Genomic DNA, 22601 nt, shown 5'->3' on the forward strand with positions numbered 1-22601 from the left:
CCTCGTTTTTTCTTGCTCTGTCGCCAACGCAGTCTCCAGCTAGGTGATTTTGATTAGCATTTCACTCTGGGCAACCTTAACTTTTTACATTTTCTCCTCGACCTCACATTGCCTACACTTTGCGCCAGCCTCCTCTCAATTTGCGTCTGCACTTGCGTCCATTTTCAAACCCACTCCGCAACCTGAACAGGGTCTTTTCAACCATGTCTTTTTGACACCAATTGTCCTTATGAACTTTCCAACTCGATAAATACAGTACATCGCGCACGACGAATCCTACCGTACGAAAAAAAGCTAGTCTAAGCTTTACTACAAAAAATTGCATGTTTGGTGTACGCGCACTTCCACCACGGGGTGGCAAGAAAAAAACACAAACAAAACGCACTCACACACACAAACGAGTAAATACCTGATGACTAACCCCTGAAAAAGCGCCCAATGAAACAAGAGCAACAAAGGGTTAAACTGCTGCCTTAATAATTTTAAAACCAAGCACAAAACATGCAAAGCCTGTGCATCTGTGCAGTCGATCGAAAGTGCTCAAAAACACGCCGTCTCGGCTGGTGGCACGCCAACTAGTGAGCATTGCTGAAATCACCGGAAAAGCCGCCGTAGTGGCAACCTTGAGCAGACACCAGAGAATTCTGCAATAGCAACACTGGTGTACACGCCAGCTGCCGCCGAACAGGGCGCGAGCTTGAGGAGCAAGCTCGTAAAATAACCAAGAGGGAGTCTGGCGTGTGGTTTGAGCGTATGAAGCGTGACATTAATAGAGCAGCACTTGCGAATCGGTCGGTCGGGTCACGGCGTTCGAGAAGCAGGGTCCTGCAGTCATGCGGACCTTCTGAGCTTGACGTCTCACTCGGAGCGGCTTACCGCGAGTGGGCACCCTGCAGCCTCTAGAAACGGTTTATAGTTTGAATTGGATCTAAGGATTCATTTATTGTAACCTGGTCATGGGGGTGGTAATTTTGCGGTATATAATGCAATCATCAGCAAAGAGCCTTATTTTAACAATTATGTTCTAAAAGGTGTCATTGATGTATACGAGAAAAAGTAAGGGACCAAGACCGGAGCCTTGCGGGATTCCTGAAAGGACTAGAATAGCACGCGAAGTTTTGTTGTCAATGGCTATGACTTGTCGTCTACATGAGAGATTGTACGGAAAACCTAGTGGTTCGAAAAGTTAGGTCAATGCACCTAGTATTACCACACGAAGATATCTGCTTGTGTTTTTGTTGATATTGCTAATGTTATGTTGTTGAGAGCAGAATTATGCACACATTACTCATTATTTTAACGAACACGAATAGCTCTGGAAATATACACAATGTTCAAGAAACATTCAAGCATATTGGTTTGTTTCCGAGCGATGGGCAACACAAAACCTCAACTGTGGCACATTTCAACTGTACCATAACACTGTTTATAACAGTATTCTCGAGAAAAATTAATGAAGGCAGGTTTTCTTAAAGGCTTACCATATTTGTGATTTATTTAGCAGTGGGTTGGTAAAGTTGTAGCTATTGTTGGTCAAATCTTCTTTATGCCAGTGCTCACAGGTGTTCATTTCATTGATACAACCGTCTGCATAGCACTCGGATATTCCCAAGTTCTGACAATAATAATACTCGTATAAAGGGTCGGAGGTGTTCAGTACCTTGAAGAACAAATAGGAAATCTATTATTCAGATATTTGTGTAAGTATTCGGCTATAAAAATATAAACACACATGTGTTGATTCACAGTTTATGCCATGACCAGCCTCACCAATAAAAAGTAATCATCATATAACTTTCATTTTCTGTTTCGCTTTTGTTACCCTTTCATTTATGAGGCTGTTGTGCTCCTAATGCTTAGCCATATATTGTTTGCACGTCTAAATTGATGGGCGCTATACATAATGCTTTTACCATTGTAACTTCAGCATAGTTGTAAACTTGCCCCAGGGAAAATCATATTTCGGCTTCCTCTATAAGAAAAAATTTACGTTTAGTTGAATGATCGCTTTATTACAGAACGAACAATGTACGCAAACAGTTGTCTCGTTATACACTCAATCGCTTTTCGCAATTTAATTGTTGAGTGTGTTAAAGGTGTCACGACACGAAATTTTTGATTATGATATCTGTTACGTGCGTTAATCATTGCCTTTTCACAAATAGGCTGGTGTAATTTAAGCACACTTGACTCATGACTAAAGTTAATATCGCTTATTTTTAAACACACAAGTGGTCTCACAGGCGAAAGCACTCAGATGCTCAGGAGCTTTGACGTATAAACTTTCCTTTATGAGCGAGCGCGTGCATTCCAGACCACGATTCTGTTTTGTTCTCAGCTGTGCAACAGACCTATTTTTTGTATTTAACAGCTTGGGATAAAAACACAACGATTTTCAGTAGCCATGCCTAGGTAGACGATGATAACTCTGCTGCTGGTAGCACAGGATTTCAAAGAGGTCATGGCTAAGTGACGGTCGCTGGTAGCCGACTGGTTTACTAGCTCATGACACAACTGAAATTGGCGGGTAATAGCAAAACTGACGACTGAAACACCCTTCGTGTATCCGTGTTTATTTGGCGTTTTTTGTCTAAAAGAGCCAAATGCACTTTAACTAAAAGAAGATAAAGCCTCTTGTCAATACTAACACTATAGTGGCGTCTGCTCAAACATTTTTCACCAGTGGCTTTGTGAAGACTAAGCATACACTTTTAAATTGTATTTAAAATGTGCATTGCATACTTCGATATTGAAAAGTAATTCATTTATTTGGCTCATATAGATGATAATATTTCATTCGCGATTCAATTACTCGTAGAATGGACTTCAAACGATTTTAATGAGTGACCTTTTGCGATAAACAACACCATCTTTCTGCTTCCGTACTACTGCTACTGGAACTTCCGTAGGTGCCATGCTTTGTTGGAAAGGCGTAATGGTGGACTTTAATAGACCTTGAGAGATGGTGCTTCTCCCTGGCAAAACGTGTGCTATTTGGCACGGTCAACAGCACTTTCTGGGTTACTGAATCTCTTACAGGTATATTAAAAGAGCTACAGCACTTCTTCCTTTTCTTATGAGTTTGTTTTATGCCGCGCCATTTTACATCACTCCTTCTTCAAGTAATAGATAAGTGCTCAAAATCTTCATGGCTTTTCTTTCCACATTACTCGGTTGAAATGAAAGCAGAACAAGATACACTAGCGTGAAACTCAAAAATAAATGCCAGGAGGCCAATTGAGGTAGGCTAGTCAGTTTGTTCCTCTTAATATTCAATTATTACACAAGGTAATCAAGTCTTCCGCTAAATGCCAACTGATTCTTGAAAAACTGATTGCCGAACGTAAACACGACAGCAAAGAAACTCGGACACAATTCAAACACAATCGTTGAGGACAGGTTACTGTTTTGGTCACAATTGTTCACGAAGTGCAGGTCACATGCATGTGGCTCAGTTTAAGTGAAAAAATTGCTGTATTTGGCTCAATTTTGTGTTATAAACTGCATTTTTAGTCGACTTTGATCGAGAACTATGACATTTATTTCCAACTTATTTGGAGCTAAAATATACTTAGGTGCGATTTACGCTGCCATGACATACTGCCCAGTTTCGGTTGCTGCATTCGGCTTAGTTTGAAAGAAGTACGTTATATATATATATATATATATATATATATATATATATATATATATATATATATATATGATAGACTTCCCGCTTATATTTTCAGCTCAAGACCGTGGTTTTCGTGTGGCCGTGTTGTGACCAGTGCGACGCCGCCGCCTGTCTTTCCTCACGCCATTCGCGCTGCCATCGAAGCCTTGGCAGTGACCACGTCACAATGGCCATCACGCAGTAATTATTTTCTTTAAAACCAAGCAAGCAATCTGAGCTTAAAACACTTCACTTCACTTGTAGAGCATTTCTAATAGTGCCCATGTCCATTTCAGCTTTCATCTAGGACTGATTGACTCTAGCTTGGCAAGCACCACCACCTCTGTTTGCGTTAGAAGTCGTCATGCCTCTGTTTGCAGTTTTCTTCTGAATAGTCATTTTAACCTTGCGAAGCTTTCAACACTCTCGCCACAGGTAGGGATGGATTGCACTTCAACGATGCATAAAACAGAGATAACTGAGCTAGCAGATAGAGAGCTAGCAGACACGACGTGCAAACATGGACATTAGCGGGGACTCAATAAAATGAAAAGTTATTTTTCTCATTTCATAGGCAACACCTCTGACCTGTAAATACACAGATGAGCAATTTGTTTCTACCTTCTTCCAAGTCTTTTTAGGTGTACTTGCACATATGCCCCAAGAGTGTTAAAAAATGCTCTTGAAAGGCCATACTTCTAGCTCATTTTGTGACAGTTTTGCTCTATGCAAGCAGGTTTGGTGGTTTTTTCTATTAGGGGCGAAGCTCCTTATAGCGGCACCTGTTTGTCTCTCGTAGCCGTTGTAGTGGTGTGTAACAAGTATAACATTTTGACCTCCAAAGTGGTGCCGGTGAGAGATTTCTTCAGTGTGTTGTTGAACAATAAAAGATAGTGCTCATAGTACATGTCAATGGCTTCTAAGGAAAAATGAGAGACAGGAGAATACGGCTTTTAGTTAACGCGCACGCTGCGAATTTTTTATTGTTCAACAACGCACAGAAGACAAGAAAGGGTGGCTACGTTATACTCGCTGGGCGTAACCTCCTAAGTTTCAGAAAGGTTTAGGAAGCGTTGGGCCGCTGTGCCATGAATACAGTGAACTAGAATATACCATGATTTTGAGGTGGTTAAAGGCGGGAAGTAGACCCGAAGCGCAAGCCGTAAGAAAGTGTGCGTGTGCCACCTCTCGTTTAGTCCTTGGAAGGTCTGCTGGATGGCGGTGCTTCTATATGAGGAATATATTGTGACCACGACCACGTCACTGTCACCGAGACTCTCTGCCTCGCCGAAGAGGCACGTCGCATAGCTCGAATACGCACATCGGCAACGCAAGGCAAAGCGAAGGCACGCTATGACATTCACCATCGAAAAGTGATTTATCGCCGTGGTGATCTTGTGTGGTTGTGGACTCCGTTGCGCAAGCGCAGGTTATGCCAAAAGTTTTTGGCCACTTACGATGGACCTTTCGTCATTGTCGACAGACTTTCAGAGGTCAACTATGTAATAGCTCGTCTCAAGGCGAGTGGTCGACGAGCTGCCAAAACTCAAGTGGTTCGTGTTGCCCGCCTCAATTTGTACATGCCACGACAACTCGACTGACTCGTCCGGCGGCCTTCGTCGGCGCGGAGAGGAATGTTGCGTACATGCACGAAGAAAAAGAAGCGTATACGGTGAACGCACTTGTCGCCCAGAGCGAGAGAGGAAGAAGAGGATCAGGAGGATCTTTAACCAGTCGGCCGCTTCTAAGCTGCCCCTCTCGACCTAACAAATGGCCCCTTTACTTTCAACGTCTACCAGTCTCTTTCAAACGTAACAATATGTTCAAAAGATGCGAGATGGTGGTACTTGGAAGGTTGAATAGGTGGACGAACGCACACACAGACAGATGCATGGACGGGCGCACGCATGGCTGCACGAACGGATGGACGCATGGACGGATGCAGGAGCGGATGCAAGGACGAAAGCAGGGACGGACGCACAGATGAACGTGCGCACTCATGAACAGATGCGCGCACGGGCGGCCACACAGACACACGCATGGATAGACGGAAGCAAGAACGAATGGATGGACGGATGCTTCGCCGAACTATTCAACATTCACACTGTGGATATGCTGCCATTTTTTTTCTCGTTTCTTGATTGAGAACACCACATGCACCATTAAAAACCCAGCAGAAACTGTGGTAGGCAGAGTGCCACCGCATTTTCGTAACGTAAGTCCGGTAGAATTTTTCTATACGTACCATGAGTTAAGTGGGCACTGTTGATTTGGAATTTTGACGCATGATAGCATTTACCGGTGTGAAGTTCTTCATGTGCCACATACGTCACGGACATATGCAAATATGCAAACAGATTTTCTATGAAGACCATCTTGATGTTTCGTATAGCACTGGTACTTTCCCTAAGTTTCACTATATTCGGTCATTCCAGTGACGCAGGCGGTGCCGTGTAAGCGGGCTCCGAAGCTGTCACACGGTGATAAAGCTGCGAGGCAGTTCGGTCTCTCAGTAGTCATAAACCAATGAACGCATCTTCCCGCTCTGCGACGCTAACGTGAATGCCCGTGACATCACTTTCTGGTCCTCTCTTTCAACCTTCCGCTGCGCCGCCTACAGTCGCTGGAATGATTGAATAGCCAATCAATGGGCCTCCTGGTGACACTCCAATTCTGGATGTTTCTTCCTTTGTTTCGGCACCCCCTTCACAAATTTCAACGCCAGCCAGGTTCGCCCAATCAAGGCATTCACCACCGTCTTCTCTAGCATTTGCTCTCGGCCATGGTCTAATCTTCCCGCGTGCTTTGTGGTCATGGGGGAGCGAATTCTTCATGCAATGCCTCGCAACGGAAATCAAATGAACAGATTTTTTGTCCAGTTGTGTACAGATATGAGGTCCGGCATTTTGCATTCATAGTATTCACAATATTGGCGGACACACTGCCTCCGCACGAAAAACGGTATTTTGAAATAGTGCGTCTGCGTTCGTGGCCCTATGCCGACAATCAATGCGAACGCATCACTGCGATGCTGCGCCATCACGAGCGTTATGAGTTGGCGGTGGCATTGCATCGAGCCACAAAGAAGGAGCGTGACAAAATAAATTTGGCAGACGTATGGTTTTAGACATCTGAAACACCTACACCTACCGCATTTCTGAAGGAAAGCACTCGGAAGCACGTGTGACGCAAGGAGTGCTACCCTTCATGCAGCATCGCAAAATGACCACTCCTTAAACTAAGGTGGAAGGATGGCTCCCGTTGAGAAGTCTGCGTTTTTACTGGCATTGAAAAAATATAGCCGTTAGGCCCGGCGTTGCCAGAACGTGTTTAGCTTTCTTCGGTTGGTTGTTGCTATGCTAAACCGCTAATATCCAAGCAAGTACTTCGGGATATGATGAATTAAGCTTCTCTGTTCTTCAGCACCGGCGAGTTGCAATTTCTAGCTCCTTCTTCATGGCTTTACCATGTTTGCCATTAGGCAAAACCCGCTGTATGCATTTAGTGCCGTGGCAGACACGACCAACGTGGGCAGCGTGGCTCGAGGTGCGCCAGCTACAGGGTACGATCGGAATTCGTCTGTTGAGGCTATGACATCACTGCTCTGCGATTCGCAAACTGGTGAGGCCCATGCAGGCGCAGCGTGGCATCTGTCCGTCAACGCGAAAACGCTTTGGCTCGGCCTGTGTTGCTAACGCTACAGAAAAATGAACAGTTTCTTAATGCGGATGCATGCACCGCAAGAAGTCCCGCTAGCATTGCATGTGATGTAAGAAACTGAGTATAGGTGTATTGGGTCGAGGGCATGAGGGCTCTCGCCCTATAAAGAGAAAGAAGCGCGCGTGCCTCGTTTGCACTTGAGATTTGGTCCGTCGGACGTGCTTGGTAAGTGCCGGCTCCCCGACGCGACTTATTAAAAATTGTATGCTCCTAAAGGCTTCAAAATACCGTAAAGTGAAAGGTCATGATGAATAGACAAAGAGAGCGACAGAAGGCAGGCGTTATTAATAGCGCAAGCCAAAGCGTTCTTTTTTCTCGCTTCTGTTTCTTGCTTTCTTCATAGTGGGAGACTTCAATACCTGCCCACGGCATGGGGCTATCATATCTTCACTAAGAAGCGCTCTGGGGTGCCCCATGACATACAGCTCTACAGACTAACATTGTGGTACGATCCTCTCCAGAAGACAAAAATAGGGTTCAGTGTCTCCAGGGGCACCAATCATGACCTCACGTTCCCAGCGGTTATCACCCGGGCTGAGTGGAATGTGCTACAAAAAACCTTAGATAGCAATCAACACGTCCTCTAACTTGGCGTAACACACAGTAGGGCAGAGAACAAGACTTGAATAGCACGCCTAATGGAATGAAAATTCGCCAGAAATGAATTCACTGTTTACACCATTATAACGAACTTTGAAGAGTATCTCAAGATTGTGGTAGATACAGCCGAACGTTACAATAAAGACAAACAGCTCAACAGCGCTTCGCCTACAGCCGACGTGCATCTCCTCCAACTATTGCCGCTACGAAAGAAGTTCTCAAGAAGCGAAAGAGCAAAAACTAATTCGTAAGCTACAAAAACACATTGCTCTACCCACCGATCATGCTCAAGGTTAAGCGAACCTACTGGCCACGCAGAACGCGCACGATGGAACAAGCTACAGGAGACTCTTAGTCCCAAGAATAACCTGGCAGCTGCTAAGCTCTCTTCTAGCCACGCAATCCTCTAAAGCGACACAAAAGCAGCATCTTCAAAAGCTTCTCCACAACTATCCCGCGTCAGAACAATATCTATCAAAATTAGAGAAAAAGCATATCGGAGACGGGCCAGCTATAGTGTTAATTAACACCGAAGATTATGCGGGAACAGCAAACCCTAACCTCGAAAGGCCCATCACGCCGGCAGAATTTCACGTAGTCTCACCGAAACTGTGAAAAATATATTAGCCCATGCAAGGACCGGATAGTTAAAAAAACTTACGCATTGACCGCACGAGGCCATCATGCCTCTTATTTGCTCTAACAACAATTATTAGGAGACAGGAGAGCTGCCTGCAATTATGAAGCACTTGGAGTTCACCATGATCCCTAAGTCTGACAAACAAGATAGCATGTTCGGCTTCAGAGAGCACCTATAGACAATTTTGCTGAAAACTTTCAGACAGACCGTACCAATGTGGACATCTGGACCACAGTAGTTTTCAGTAGTTGGAAGGAAAAGCTTCCCACTACTGAAAAGAGGCACACCGCCGGGATCAATCAGCTCACCGCTACTGTTCAACGTGGCCATGATCAATCTGCTTAAAGTTTTCGATGAAATGCCAGGTGTGCGGCCCGCGATGTTCGCTGTCATCAAACTTTGGACCAAGGCTGCCAACACCAGAAGACAAGAGAGCTGTTTACAAGATGGCGTAAATACCATCAAAGCATAACTCCGATACTTCGGCCTTTAATGAATGGCCCTCGAGAAGTGTGAGCACATTGTTTTCAGAACAAGGACGAAAGGTAGACGTACCATATACAGAAAGCCGAACGCTTGCATCACCCTCCGTAGGTCAATTATTCCAAGAGAAAATACGCTACGGTTGCTGGGACTTCACATACAAAAGGATCGATAGGGAGCGGCGCCATTCCGATACTCCAAATAAATCTCTCGCAGCTCACGCACCTCGTCGAAAGAATCGGCAACCAACGCAATCGGCTTAAAGAACAAGACCAGCTAAAATGCAAAATCGGTTCACCAGCCATCTCACACACGGCACACTGTACCTCAGCTACTACTGTGGTGAGTGAGGTGGTTTACTCAATGGGCACAGATCATTGGATGCACTCAAGGCAGCCTGATACTACGAAGAAAACATTTATATGAAACTAGGACTGCACTAAACACGAAGGAGTCTCAAAATGAAACATGAACCACGAAATACAAAGTCTACAATAAAGTTCCTTTCACGCGAAACGAAAAGATACGTGTTAATACTTTTTTTATTGCGACAAAGACTTTCCTTTAAGGCATAGTATTTTTGTAAAATGTGTGCTGTTATGCCGGTGTTGTGTATGGAGCGAAGTAGTGTCTTGTGGAATCTGTTTTCATGTATCCAGTGGTTGTAACTGGCTGTGTCGCTGTAGCGAAGGCCGGCTTGAGCGAGGTGACGAGAGCGTTCTGGCTGCAACACTTTACATGTCCATAAAAGGTGGTATGTATGTGCTTGCATCGCTGGAGTGGGACAATATGGACACGTATCACCAACTCGTAAATGTGACCAGTTCATTGACGATATACCGGCCGGTGTAAGGGTCACCTCTGCCTGAAACCTCCTAAGCACAACTTCTTCCGCCCTAGTAAGGTGAGGGAGGAGAGAGCAGACACGCGGTGGAATGAGAGCACGTATATCCTGCCAAAGAAACTTTTTACGGGTATGGAGTAAGTTTAGGGGCTGAGGAGGAAGGAAAATGGCTGGAGAGCAGGGTGCCTGCTGCTCATCATCAATGTTGTGTTGGTTCGCAACATGGCCTTGAATTCGATGTACTTTTACGCAAGGAGCCGTATTATGGTTCATCTTATGAATCGCCTCGCCGATCTCCATCGCATTGTGTACTTTCTTGAGCTCTTTAATAGCTCCTAAGTAATCAGTGTATACGTCAACCCGCTTAATTTTGGGCAGCTTAGAGGTAGCATACTGGATTGCATCGTGGATGGCTTGAAGTTCCATCACAGAGGAGTGGCTTCCGTAGATAGATAGCGCTGGTGGCCACTAACAAAATTATGCGTAGTACTCAGGAATGATGTCCTTCCGCCGTCTTGTAGGATAGCAGCATCTGTATATAGTTTGCAGGTATTCGCGCATGGGGCCTTCATGATGGAGCGTTCGTCAATTGTAGATGTTGTAACTTAGTTGTTTTATTATATGGGATGGTGGTGAATTTCTAGGGAGGCATAACTCGAGCTGGTGGTCAGTTCGAGTGCCACGTTGAAAGAGAGCATGCAACGCAGCAACAACTGGCACAAGTTGCCATTTGATTTCCAGATGAAAATTGCTGCGAAGATAAAAATGAATCTGCCACTGTTACTTCCATCTTTCGGTAACAAGAAGGTAATATTTGATGCAAATTGAGTTGTGTTGTGAATAATTAGTTGTTATTTGTTTAAAACCATAAATGACGTGTTTATAGAGAAGAAAATTCTATGTAAAGATCACCATGTGGTGAAGCCTTGGAAAGCGGTGACGGCTGCGGACAGTTACGGCGCCAAGAACAGCGCTTGTTAGAATCGCATAATAGCTTTCTCTGTTAAAGCAGATGAAGCAGCACGCAAGGCTGTCGAATACCACACCTACAGGCGAGCCTAATTTACTAAATCTGATCGGTGCAGTATGTTAAAATACTTCCATATGAAGAAAATAATGACTCTGAAATATTCCGACAGATCATAACGCTTTCCCTCACTCAATAAACCTAAAATATAAAACAATTATCACATGCGAGATTCCTCGGCATATGAAAAGATTCTAGTACTGTCTTCGCCTTGATACTGCCTATGGAAAGCACCAAGTCAGTAGTGCAGCAAATGTAGCTTTATTGAAACTGTAGAACGTCTGTCAGGTTAATGTTGAGCGTATGCCAATGAGCGGGCCCTTTACGATCATTTTCACGCATTGTAATACTCGAATAACATTCAGGTAATGACTATGTTTTGGACCCTCAAGCCTGCCTCACGCTACAGAGGTGTGCGATGAAGCTTTTATTTGCGTATTGAGACAGTATCGGGGAGCTCGACATTTTAGAGTTCAACCTTGAAACTAGGCAACAAAAGGCTATCAGCGCACGCTCCCACTCGAAATAACAAAAACATAGAAGACAAAAAAGACAAACTTTGTTAATAATGTCTCGCTATTTTTATATTATTATTCTTGTTCTCTCTCAACCTCATTCATCGATCCCCTTTTTCACGCAGAGCGGAAAATGAGCGATTTGCGTACGCTGCTTAATTATCTGCTTTTAAATAAAGAGTTCTTTGTCACTTTATATTCATTAAGAACAATGCCTCGTCATCCTGAGAATTTTAAGCTGATTTTAGTGCTCACTGCAGCATGAAGGCCTAAACATATGGTCTCCAATTCACGTTTTATTCGAAAGCCGATTTCATTTCACCGCAGTAACTTTCTTTAAATATACTTTCTTATATACTTTCTTTAAATATACTTTCTTATATACTTTCTTTATATAAACTTTCTTTATAACTTTCTTTATATAGCCACACCTAACATTTCTGGAGTCTTCGAATTCTCCTACATTCGGTTTCATTCGATTTCATTCCATTTTATTCGTTAATCACTACATGATGTGTCTCTTACGCCTCACTTGGCTAGCTCAGGTTCACCTTTACCGTGTCATGTGAACACAAATATCAGTTATAAATACTTCTCGATTTCATTTCTACCTCTTCCTAATTTGTTATGGCTCGCCTAGCATAATACGTTACCCCACCCCAAAAGGCACCGCTCTTAACCTTTTTCCATTGTTTTTGTTATCCGTCAATTTTCACTCAGAAGTGTTAGAACTACACTGTAAGTGAGTAAACAACTTCTGTCTTGGAGACATTAGCAATTTACTTGTCGTGTTTTGTGATGTGTATCATGTTCGCTCCAGTGCACGTTTATCTTTCAGTGAATATCCTTTGCGTGAGCATTCCCATCTGCTAGTAGTTGACTTGCACATTTATGGTTCTGTGAAGAAGATTGGTAAAATAAATTTAAAGGTACTTACCTCGATAAGATTAAGATACGTACGTCCTCTATAAAGTGTACCATCGGGAACATGGCCAGAACTTTCGCTGAAGTAGGAACCAACTGAAAAATATAACAGAAGAACTATACCTCCTGGTATTGCGCCAACAGTGAAATGCTTCATCTTGAAATAAGTAAAAAAAGGCAATGTTCTCTCAGTAATGTTTTCTTGAGAATATGAAGACAAAATTCACAATGTGCTAGATCACTGAAGAAAACTCGTCCTTGCCAGAAACACATATATATATACAGTTTCATCGAACCTGTTCTTTAAACTATGACTGCATAGTTTGGGGTTTGCTGAAATAGAGTCGTCACGCTGATCTATCTTCCTGATGTTTCACCAAAATAACTTTCGCATTTTCCATCAGCTGCCAGTGCATGTCTAAAAAGGTAATCGCAGCATACAATCAATTTTATTGTGTCGCTTTTGGTGGTCTTAAAAGCTGAGCGCGAACATTAAACCGAAGAGGACTTTTTAAAATAATTGTAAACAAAATAATCGAGTAGGTTTCATCACGCTGTACACAAAATTGAGGCTGACAAAAATTTGGCGGATACCATTGCTTGTGGAAGTCAATTTTACGCGAAACAGTCGCAGAGTAATTGTGAATGCTGCATTGTTCGGGTTTGAGTGAAGCGTTAAAAGATTGATATATGTTGTTTTGTAAAATTAGAAAACGTGTGAATGTCGCTGGCTTGGAAAGAACGTCAACTGCACTGAAATTTGATGAGAAAATTTTGGTTTGACGTAATGTCAGGACTAACGTTAGAGTACTGACATCGGAATTATTCAATCTGGATGCCCTATACAATGCGATCATGTGAACATCACACGCAACTTTCTTTAGCGTATTTCTACGGGTGTATCAACGCTTAAATATAGCTTGCTAAAGCATAGGAATGCAAATGAATCTTCAATAGACTGCCATAAAAATGGACCCACACTTGAATCACAAATGACGTCAACTTCGCATGCAGCCTGTTACATAGAAGTATAGGTGAAAGGTCTATAGCTCTGTTTAAACTTACACAGTCAGCCCTGCAAGCATAATCGAAGGTGAGCAGATATGACGCATATTTTCGAGACCAGGCGTAGCGCTGTAGAAGAGCTGGCGCAAAAGCAGAACGCTTGAGTTTCTATCCTAATTGTGTGCTGTTTTTATTGTTTGCCATTCTTGGGTAGTACTGCCTATCTCTGTTCGGCTTATATAATATAATTTTCAATGTCCTGAATGACTTGATATGAAATAGTTGTTCCTGAATTGAAAATATTTTACTTAACACTGTCAACAGTTACATCAGGCCTATTTAAAGCTTCTATTCTGTGTTATAAAAAGAAATTTGTTACTAATTAGCAACATTTTTGCGAGTAATGTTCTAATTAGCCTTATTTTAAATATTGAATTCATATTTACCATCTTGTTCAATAAATGGTTTTTATTATCTTGGTGATTACCTTACATGGCTTCATTAGCCTGGTCTTCCTGACCTAAGGCTTCATTGTTGGCTTTAGCTTCACTTGGCTTGAATTGCTTGGTCATAGCACTTCTTTCCTTATTTAGATATGTTACCAACAATCCAACTAGATAATCAGCTGGGAGCGTATTCACGGGGAGTGAGCATAATATGAAAGAGAGAACGAAGACAGCGCGCGCGACCGGGCAATGCGCTAGAGTGCACAGGCTGATTTTGATCATTATAGATGTGGCTTTAGCGAGCAAACCTGGCAGCAGTGTTGTAGGGCACTCGTTCTGAGCTATTCTTTATGGTGCTGATTATTCTAAAGGGCACTTAGTGCGGAGAATGAACGCTTGAAATTGAGTTTAGAAAGCTCTAAGAGTGTCGTTGGCAAATAATCCCAACACTTCTCTTGCATAGGTGGACTTCAGTCCTCAGTGAAACACCGAAAAGTGAACGAAGATACCTGAATTTTGAAGACGTTCCCAAACTTTGTCAATCAACCTTAACGTGACGCTGCGTTTCAACGTAATATACATACCGAGTCGTGCTGGGGCGTGAACTTCACCTTTTCGTACCACTTGCTAGTTGACCCAAGGGTTTCGCCAGAGGTTGGTAAGCTACGAAGTTTAATGAAACTCGAGTCATCCTGCGTAGTAAACAATATTTGAGCTCACTATTTGAGTTGTGCGAAAGACAACTTCGCAATTTCACAATATAAACTACCACGCGTGCTTACGTCACATACTTCATGTGAGGTTGGGTTCTAAAGTGCATGATCGGAATCAAATGCACCTTAGGAGTATTTTATTATTCATTTAATTTATTAACGCTATATATATATATATATATATATATATATATATATATATATATATATATATATATATATATATATATATATATATATATATATATATATATATATATATATATATATATATATATATAGTCAAGTAGATCCTCCATGAGTGGTCACAACGTGGTTTATTTTGACATTTTGGTTTAGAGTCTGGCCTTCATTAGATGAATCCTGATGAAGGCCAGACTCTAGGCCGAAACGTCGAAATAAACGACGTTGTGACCGCTCACGGAGGATCTACTTGACTACTTGCAACGCTACGGCCACTCAACCACCCTGCATATATATATATATATATATATATATATTTATATATATATATGTATAACACTGCTGCCAAGTTTGCTCGCTAAGGCCCTGGATTCCGATTCTAACACCATGTATCAGCCACACGCAGGCTGATCAGATTTAAGGATCAACAATGCAGCAGTAAGCCACAATGCTTGTCGGGTTTATTGTTGCCGCTTATATTAGCCTTCTTCGATCGGTGCGCACCATACTGCAAATCACGACACGAGTGATACGCTTGGATATATATATATATATATATATATATATATATATATATATATATATATATATATATATATATATATATATATATATATATATATATATATATATACGATCGAAGAAGGCTAATATAAGCGGTAACAATAAACCCGACAAGCATTGTGGCTTACTGCTGCATTGTTGATCCTTAACTCTCATCAGCCTGCGTGTGGCTGATACATGGTGTTAGAATCGGGACCCAGGGTAGGCGCTACTACGTCACTTCGACTGAGCTGACAATGATAAAACTACGTGAACCATTGGATCAACTATGCCTGACAAAATGTTCAGAAGAATTTGGAACTTATAAAGCAAAAGTTCAAATTGTTTCTACAAGGAAGAGAACCACCAACCACACCTATAGAAGCTGCTAAGGCAGCCAGGCTTTTGACTGCTTCTGGAGAAGACGCATTAGGAGTCTTCAATAACTTTACGTTAGATAAAGGCAACAACAAGCAAGACTTGCAGATTTCGGTTACAAAACTTGAACAGTATTGTGCACAGCAAAAACAAACAAACAACGAAATCTCCGAAAGATAAGTCAGCTGAAGAAAGATGCAAGATGAAGCCAAACCAGTGGGGCATTTTATAAGCGACCTGCGCAAGCGAGCAAAGTAGTGTAATTTTGGTTCGCTTTCTGACTCGATGGTTTTCAACCAAATATATTGGGCACCTAGAACACCGAATAGAGAAAAAAAATGCCATGCGTAAGGACTGGATGTTCCAGAAGTATAAACAAATGTGCAAAGCAGTAAAGCTGACCAGCAAGCAAACCTAAGCTTGTCAAGGTAACGAAGCAAAAATGGACGCTACCGAAAAAGCTTACCTACATCGCACTCAAGGAGACAAAGCTCCGGTACAGTGCAGCTAGTGCCATCAAAGTCATGAGCCTAAGATGTGTTCTCTTTTGGCAAATAATCCCGTGCCTGCGCAGGCCGAAATTATTTAAATCGTCTTGCCATTTGTTGAAGTAAGTATACATGTAGTCGATGAAGTGCATAATAATAAGGTTATTGTAATCTAGTAAGTCACCGAGGGCGGAATCCTGAAAACAGATTAGGTTGTTGAAGCCCGAGACTGACTGCAGGAAGTTGTATGCCAAGTGCCCAATGGTTCCTAAGCCACTTTATTACCCCTCTTGGTGTACTACATATTCCGAATGAAGCCACCTCTCAGAGTAAGCAATTCTGTTTAACGGTCTTATAGCGGAAACAATATCGTACACTATGAATTGAGAACTGAACTGGTAACGACCAGCAATCACTGGTGCCTTGCAGACTGATTTGCTTTGAAGCGGCATGAGTATACTAGGTCTTAAACTGGCTCAATCCTTGGCACTTTCTTCTCATACTCTTGATTCCGTGACCACTGAAGAAATAATTTGTTGGAGCCAAAATTCAGCCAGCTTTTTGAAGGCCCTGGCCGCGTGAAGTGGCACTGTCGTATGGTATTGTGTGATGATGCAGTTTCAGTGACCCAGGTCCCGTTTCGTCTTCATTTTGCCATACGGGATTCATTGCAGAAAGGGCTGGTGCACAGGGAATCGGGGATGATTGTCTACAAAGTGGATGAACCTACCGATAGGGTAAGCCCATTCGTTATTGTAAAAACTGACGGTAGCCTTAGAGTATGAATGTATCAAAGACGCCTTTCTTGTACGCTTGAAACGTGGACACTACCAGATGCCGCAACGGGAAGATATTAAGGCGGAGCTTCCTGGTGACGATTCCTTCAGTCAACTAGATGCTAACAGAGGTTTTCACCAATTTCCACCTAATGAACCTACCGTAAAGATTTGCATGCTCACTACGCCGTTCGGGCACCATCGATTCCTTAGACTTCTTTAGGCATTCCTTCTACCCCAAAAGTCTTCATGAAAAGACTTAGTGAGATGTTCGACCCTTTACCGAGAGTTAGAGTATACATTGATGATATTGTCACAAGGGGATCATCAAGCAAGACCGTGGTACTCACCTAGCCACTCTATGTGTACCACAATGTGTAAGGCTAACATACAACAGGCCAGTTTGGAGTGCAGGCCAGTTTGGAGTACAGTGCCAGTTTGAAGTGCAGGCTTACTCGGGTGATGTTATCAGCTCACTGGGAATTGGTCCAAATCTAGCCCTTGTAGACTGTTTGGGCAAGATGCGCGTACTTAGTGATAAGCTTGCCGTACAACGTATGCTCGGAGTAATTAACTATTTTGCAAAGTATCTGCTCACTTTCGCGGACAACACGGAGCTTCTTCAAAGCCTGATACAAAAGGATGCCGTATTTGACTGGACCGAAAAGCACGGTTAGTAAGGGCACACAGTCTGCGAAGCACTGCGCACTGCTTCGCTCTTCGCTATATGCAACCTTGCAAAACAAAGATAATGACAGACGCGTCTTAGGATAGCATAGGAGCTGCACTGGCCCAGTGACACTCTAGTGACTGGCGTCCTATCGAGTACACTTACCGAGCAATGACCAAATCCTAAAAGCGTTATTCGCAAATACAGAAAGCCACGGGTATAGCATACGATTGTGAGAAGTAACACCAGTTTGTGCATAGTAAGAAAATCGAGATTCAGAGTAATCACAAATCATTCATAGCTATTTCTTCCAAAGACATAGGGAACATACCCCCAAGATTTCAACAATATTTTCTTCGTCTGTTATTATACTACTATGTTCTACAGTTTGTAGCAGGCAAAGCAATATTTCTTGATCAGGTGCTGTCCAGGGCTCCATAATCATAGTGTGAAGACACGGTAGATTTCGACGACATTCAGGTACACGCAGTTGCTGTTTTCTCATTCCTCGTGAGTTAAAGAATCGAGCTGCTATTGTCTCGGTGAACATATAACAATCTTCAGGTACGTTCGGCAGTAGAAAGCCTGTATTCAAAAAAGACGTCAAAGGAATATTCAAGCCATTAACCTCGGAACTCTCAGTTGTCGACGGATTTCTTCGAAATGACAGTAAAGTAGTTATACCGAAGAAATAGCGCCCAGAAATGCTAAGCCGCATTCACGAGGACCATTTTGGTTTAAATGAGTGCGAAGCTAGTGCGCAGCATTCAATATTTTGGTCTGGTTTTAACTTCAACATTGATCGCGTTGTAGGCAATTGTGCGGTCTGTAAAACCTATGCTTGCGAACAGCCGGGTGAGCTCCTGTTGCTACGAAATCCTCCTGTTCACCCTTGGTAGCGAGTGGGCGTACATCTTTTTGTCATGCTGTAGCCACGTACCTTGCTGTTTTGATGCCTACCCGAGCTTTCCAGATGTTGAAAAGGTCGCGGAAACATCGGCAACTGTGGTCGTCGACATGTTGACAGCCATCTTTGCCAGGTACGGAATCTTAAAGGAAGTCTGCACGGACAGCGGCCCCCAGTTTGCAAGTCTCCAATTTCTCACGTTCTCAAGTTGGCACAATTTGAAACGTATAACTTTTTGTTTCCACGTTGCAGCAGGCTTGTAAAAAAGGGTGTCTGGATTATAAAGCGGCTTCTTAAGAAAATTGTGACACCACATGAAGGTTTCCGGCTTGGTTTACTTGGCAACCACTCTGATGCATTACAGAATGGCAATTAGCCACCGAAACTTCTGCAGGGCAGGCTTCTACACTCTAGATGCTCCGGCTTCACCCTGCAGCCGAAGCTTCCAGCGAAAAACGCGGCAGTAGAGCTCGTCCGGACAACAGCTGAGAGCACTCCTACCTGGAGACGTGGTTCACGTGAAAGGCGAAGCTTGGTCTCAAACCGCTCGGGTATTAAGGAAAGTAGTCCCAAGTACTTGCAACGTTGAAACAAGAAAGGGCAGAACGTTGTGGTGTAGCCACCAACATTTGCTGGCGGCTTCAGAGTTCTTTGCGTAGTTCAATGACAGTGACATTGACGTCGCTGATAATGACAGAGAATAGCCACGCAATCAGAGCTCACCTTGCATGACTTGACCGGCACCTAAGTCATTCTCGCGAATAAAGGCCGAAGCAAGATGTTTAGCATACAGTCAAAACTTTGAACAAAATCTTAGCACCCTGTTTCTATGGACCGCGATTGATTTTGTATTTTAACGGGATAGTGTTAAGGGGCACTTACACAAAGTTTCGCAGCCTAGATAGCCTATGGGATCAATTCCAATGAGCCTTCTTTAATTACCTGCAAAATATCAACAGCGAATATAGCTGGGAAGGTATTTACGAAAAAAATTTCAGTTTGCGTGCGCAATCGACTCCATCGTGCTATCGACACCCTCGAAGGGGGCCCTTAAGGCACCCTCTACTTCCCTCACGTCACCACGCTGCAGTCAACTAAACAAGTTATGATGACGCCATAGCTGCCATTTTTCTTTTTTTCTTTTGCCACGTTTGTTCCCGCAGTCTCGATTTCTCGGCGGCTGCTTCCGAGTGCATGTTCGTGGCACATGCTTAAAAAGTTTTGTGTCGTACGACATTGCATTCCCGTTCCCTATTCGAAAGTTATTCTTTAGGCGGTCCCAGCGGAAGTGTGTCACGGTTCAGTGTGTCGACGTGGCCAAGAGCTGCACAGGCTAGGTGGTGGCAGTTGTACCGAGTTTTTGGAGCGCTCTCAAACCGAAATTGAAATTGATCGATAATGATAGGCCTGTGAATAATTATCTAACCTGTGCTGCAGCAAACAATGTGTTATGTTATGTATAACAAGCCTCTAGCAACACATCTCATCAGAAAAACGCAAGGCCAATGTTTTGTGTCAGTACCCCTTTAAAGAGCTCGTTTCGCAAAAATTCTAGTGTCAGGATTGACGTCGGCGTCACTGGTTGCGAGTGAAAAATCATCTACTTATGCATGACTGAAAAATCAAGAACAATGTGAACAAAACAAATAAAAGATAAAGATCCTCCAGCATAGTGGGGACCGAAGCAGGGTTGTTTGGGTCCGAGTGGGAATCAAACCAGGTCGTTTTCGTGGAGAGCGGATGTTCTACCTCATGACCACGCCTCTGCTTGTAAAAACAGTGAAAAGAACTTACTATATTTGGAAGTGCAGTGAAACTAGCTTTCATTCTTCGTAAACACACGCGTGCGGTATACATTCTTCACAATGTAACATCAAATATTGCAGTATAATGCGTGGTACACGCGTAGATTGCCAACGGGCGTAAAATATGTGATTATCATAAGGGCTCTGTGGTTGAAAGCTGGTACCCCACTACAAAAGGCACACACGCTACTTCGCCTTAAGGTCACGTAATGGTCACCTTAAGGTCACGTAAAGTGGGTGCATAGCAAATTCGAAACGTTTTCATGCACCAAGTGTTTCAAATACGCACTAGAAACAGGATGTCTTTTATGAGCGGTAAATACTTTCATGAGCGGTAAAACTTTTATGAGCGGTAAATAAAAAGACTTTGTCACGCAAAAGGTATTTTACGTCGAGTGCCAACAGCATACAAAATCTCAACGGGGCGCTCTGAACCGTGCAACATCGTGAGTATTTTACCGTGTTCAGTGATTGCCTAGGTACTTTCAAAGGCGCTGAGTGGCGATGCGTTTATAACCAAAGCGCCGACGATCTCAGTGTTGTCATCGCGATGCCGACTTGCAGTGACGCCCGGAAGCGCCCTCGCTTCCGTGTTCTGTGTTGCTGTGCTGGTTCTTCTCAAAACCTGCGTCTTCGTCGTGCCGCTATGTAGCGACGTTTCCAATGGTCTGTCGTGTTAGCGACGGCTTATAATACCTTCAAGCGCCAATATAAAGAGCTTCAGGTGCTCAAACGTCGCAAAATTGCTGCGCGTGACTAATACGCGTGGCGGTTCAAGGGTCGTATAAAGAATGTCTCTCACAGAGAGCTCCAACAGTTCGGTGCTAAACCTGCCAGGGGGGTGGGGGGGGGGGGTGTGCTCTGTATGCAATGTAACTCTCTCGATGGCAACATACTCTCACGAGTGTTTTTAAAGTTGATGCGTTACGATGAGCATGAAGTGAAACATTGGGTGTGCGTGCTCACTCGTCTCTCTGTCTTCCTTCAGATTTAAAGCTCTTCCATCTCCCGCCCTCTTTCTCATGTGTAGGGTAGCATACCAGACTAGTTAACATATTTGGGTTTCCTTTCCTTCCTAATTCTTGCTTTATACTCAACGCGCCTCCACTGTGCATTGAACGTTGGGCTTACGCGACCGCATGATGTACCGCATTAGAGGAGAAGGTGACCGTGCTGTTTCGGGGATTTCGACAGCGACAAGGCGAGACACACATTCGCGGATGCCTAGCTAGACACACGACGTGCAGAGCATGAAAGGCTTGTGTTCATGTGTGATGGGTGAACAGTAAAACAAGGCACGCTCGATATAGTTCAAGAACTGGCAGGTGCTAATAAAATTCTGAGCAGCAGTGCGGGTGCATTTGACCGTAGCCGCGATTAAGCATTCGCGTTGAACCTATCATTTGTTGTTAGCTACTGGACCGAATATTTTTGTGTACAGTATAGAAGCCCCCATCCTATCCACAACATTTCTTGTCGACTTGGGTTGTTAGCAGCCAGCACAGCCTTAGCATGTATCTCCAAATGCTTCGCGACGTGTGGGAACATAAATGATTGACGGTGTCATAATTCCCAGATGATTCACAACTTGTCACTCCTTTCTCATTTGCAGACAGCAATGAAGAGAACGGCACCGGTTGTAGAAACTAATGCATGACTACACGTGCATGCTTAGCAGATGTAATGTCAACTGAAACTCGAATAACCGTTTTGTGCGTACACGGGATCACCTGGCACCTCGCCATGCAAGATGACTGCTTGGCAGCGCTGACTGTGCTCCGAAGGCTTGCCACGCTCTTCAACGTACGCTTCATTCTGGTTCAACCAAGACTGGCAATACTCATCACCTCTCCGTTGCATTATCAGTAGTGACTCATTACTAGGTGGTTGATACCTATACGTTGAGGAAGAAAACACCAGATGGGCAAAGTTGGTGTCGCTGCTACTGTAACTGATGATGATGATGACCTCATATGAATGGCGCCCACCCACAAAGGGAGATGGGCCAAGAATCGGGTGGCAGGATATTGGAGTAAGAAAAAAAAACGATCTGAAAATTTATTTTAGAGATAGAACTGCAAAAAATAAATATGGTTGCTGATCAAGCAATTAATCCATCTCTGTTTCCTCATAGAAATAACTACGAATTATAAACTAAGAATCTGAAAAACTACAGATAAACTAACGTGGTCATCTTTTTGTTGCCTTGATGTAGTCAAACATAGTAGAGCATACGTCGCTGTGGCAGTAACCTAATGAAGTGCCACGAAGTCATAAAA

At 43.3% G+C, this 22601-nt stretch overlaps 1 protein-coding gene and 1 long non-coding RNA gene across 2 annotated transcripts in view; one reads left to right on the forward strand and one right to left on the reverse strand.

The window, feature by feature from the left end:
- LOC142768651 (uncharacterized) overlaps window positions 1-12692 on the reverse strand; it is a 78769-nt gene extending 66077 nt beyond the window's left edge. Inside the window, exons 1-2 of the mRNA XM_075870667.1 lie at window positions 12422-12692; window positions 1482-1660 (exon numbers count right to left, since the gene is read on the reverse strand). Of these exons, the coding sequence (XP_075726782.1) occupies window positions 1482-1660; window positions 12422-12565 (323 nt within the window). The 5' untranslated portion in view covers window positions 12566-12692. The remainder of the gene's footprint in view (window positions 1-1481; window positions 1661-12421) is intronic.
- Window positions 12693-13425: 733 nt separating this feature from the next.
- On the forward strand, window positions 13426-22395 carry LOC142768652 (uncharacterized). The gene is made up of 4 exons (XR_012885377.1): window positions 13426-13501; window positions 14323-14513; window positions 16839-16901; window positions 21935-22395. It is a non-coding gene; the product is annotated as an uncharacterized LOC142768652 (long non-coding RNA).
- Window positions 22396-22601: the final 206 nt, after the last annotated feature.

The sequence above is a fragment of the Rhipicephalus microplus genome, chromosome 8, assembly GCF_043290135.1.
Source record: "Rhipicephalus microplus isolate Deutch F79 chromosome 8, USDA_Rmic, whole genome shotgun sequence".
Lineage (NCBI taxonomy): Eukaryota > Metazoa > Arthropoda > Arachnida > Ixodida > Ixodidae > Rhipicephalus > Rhipicephalus microplus.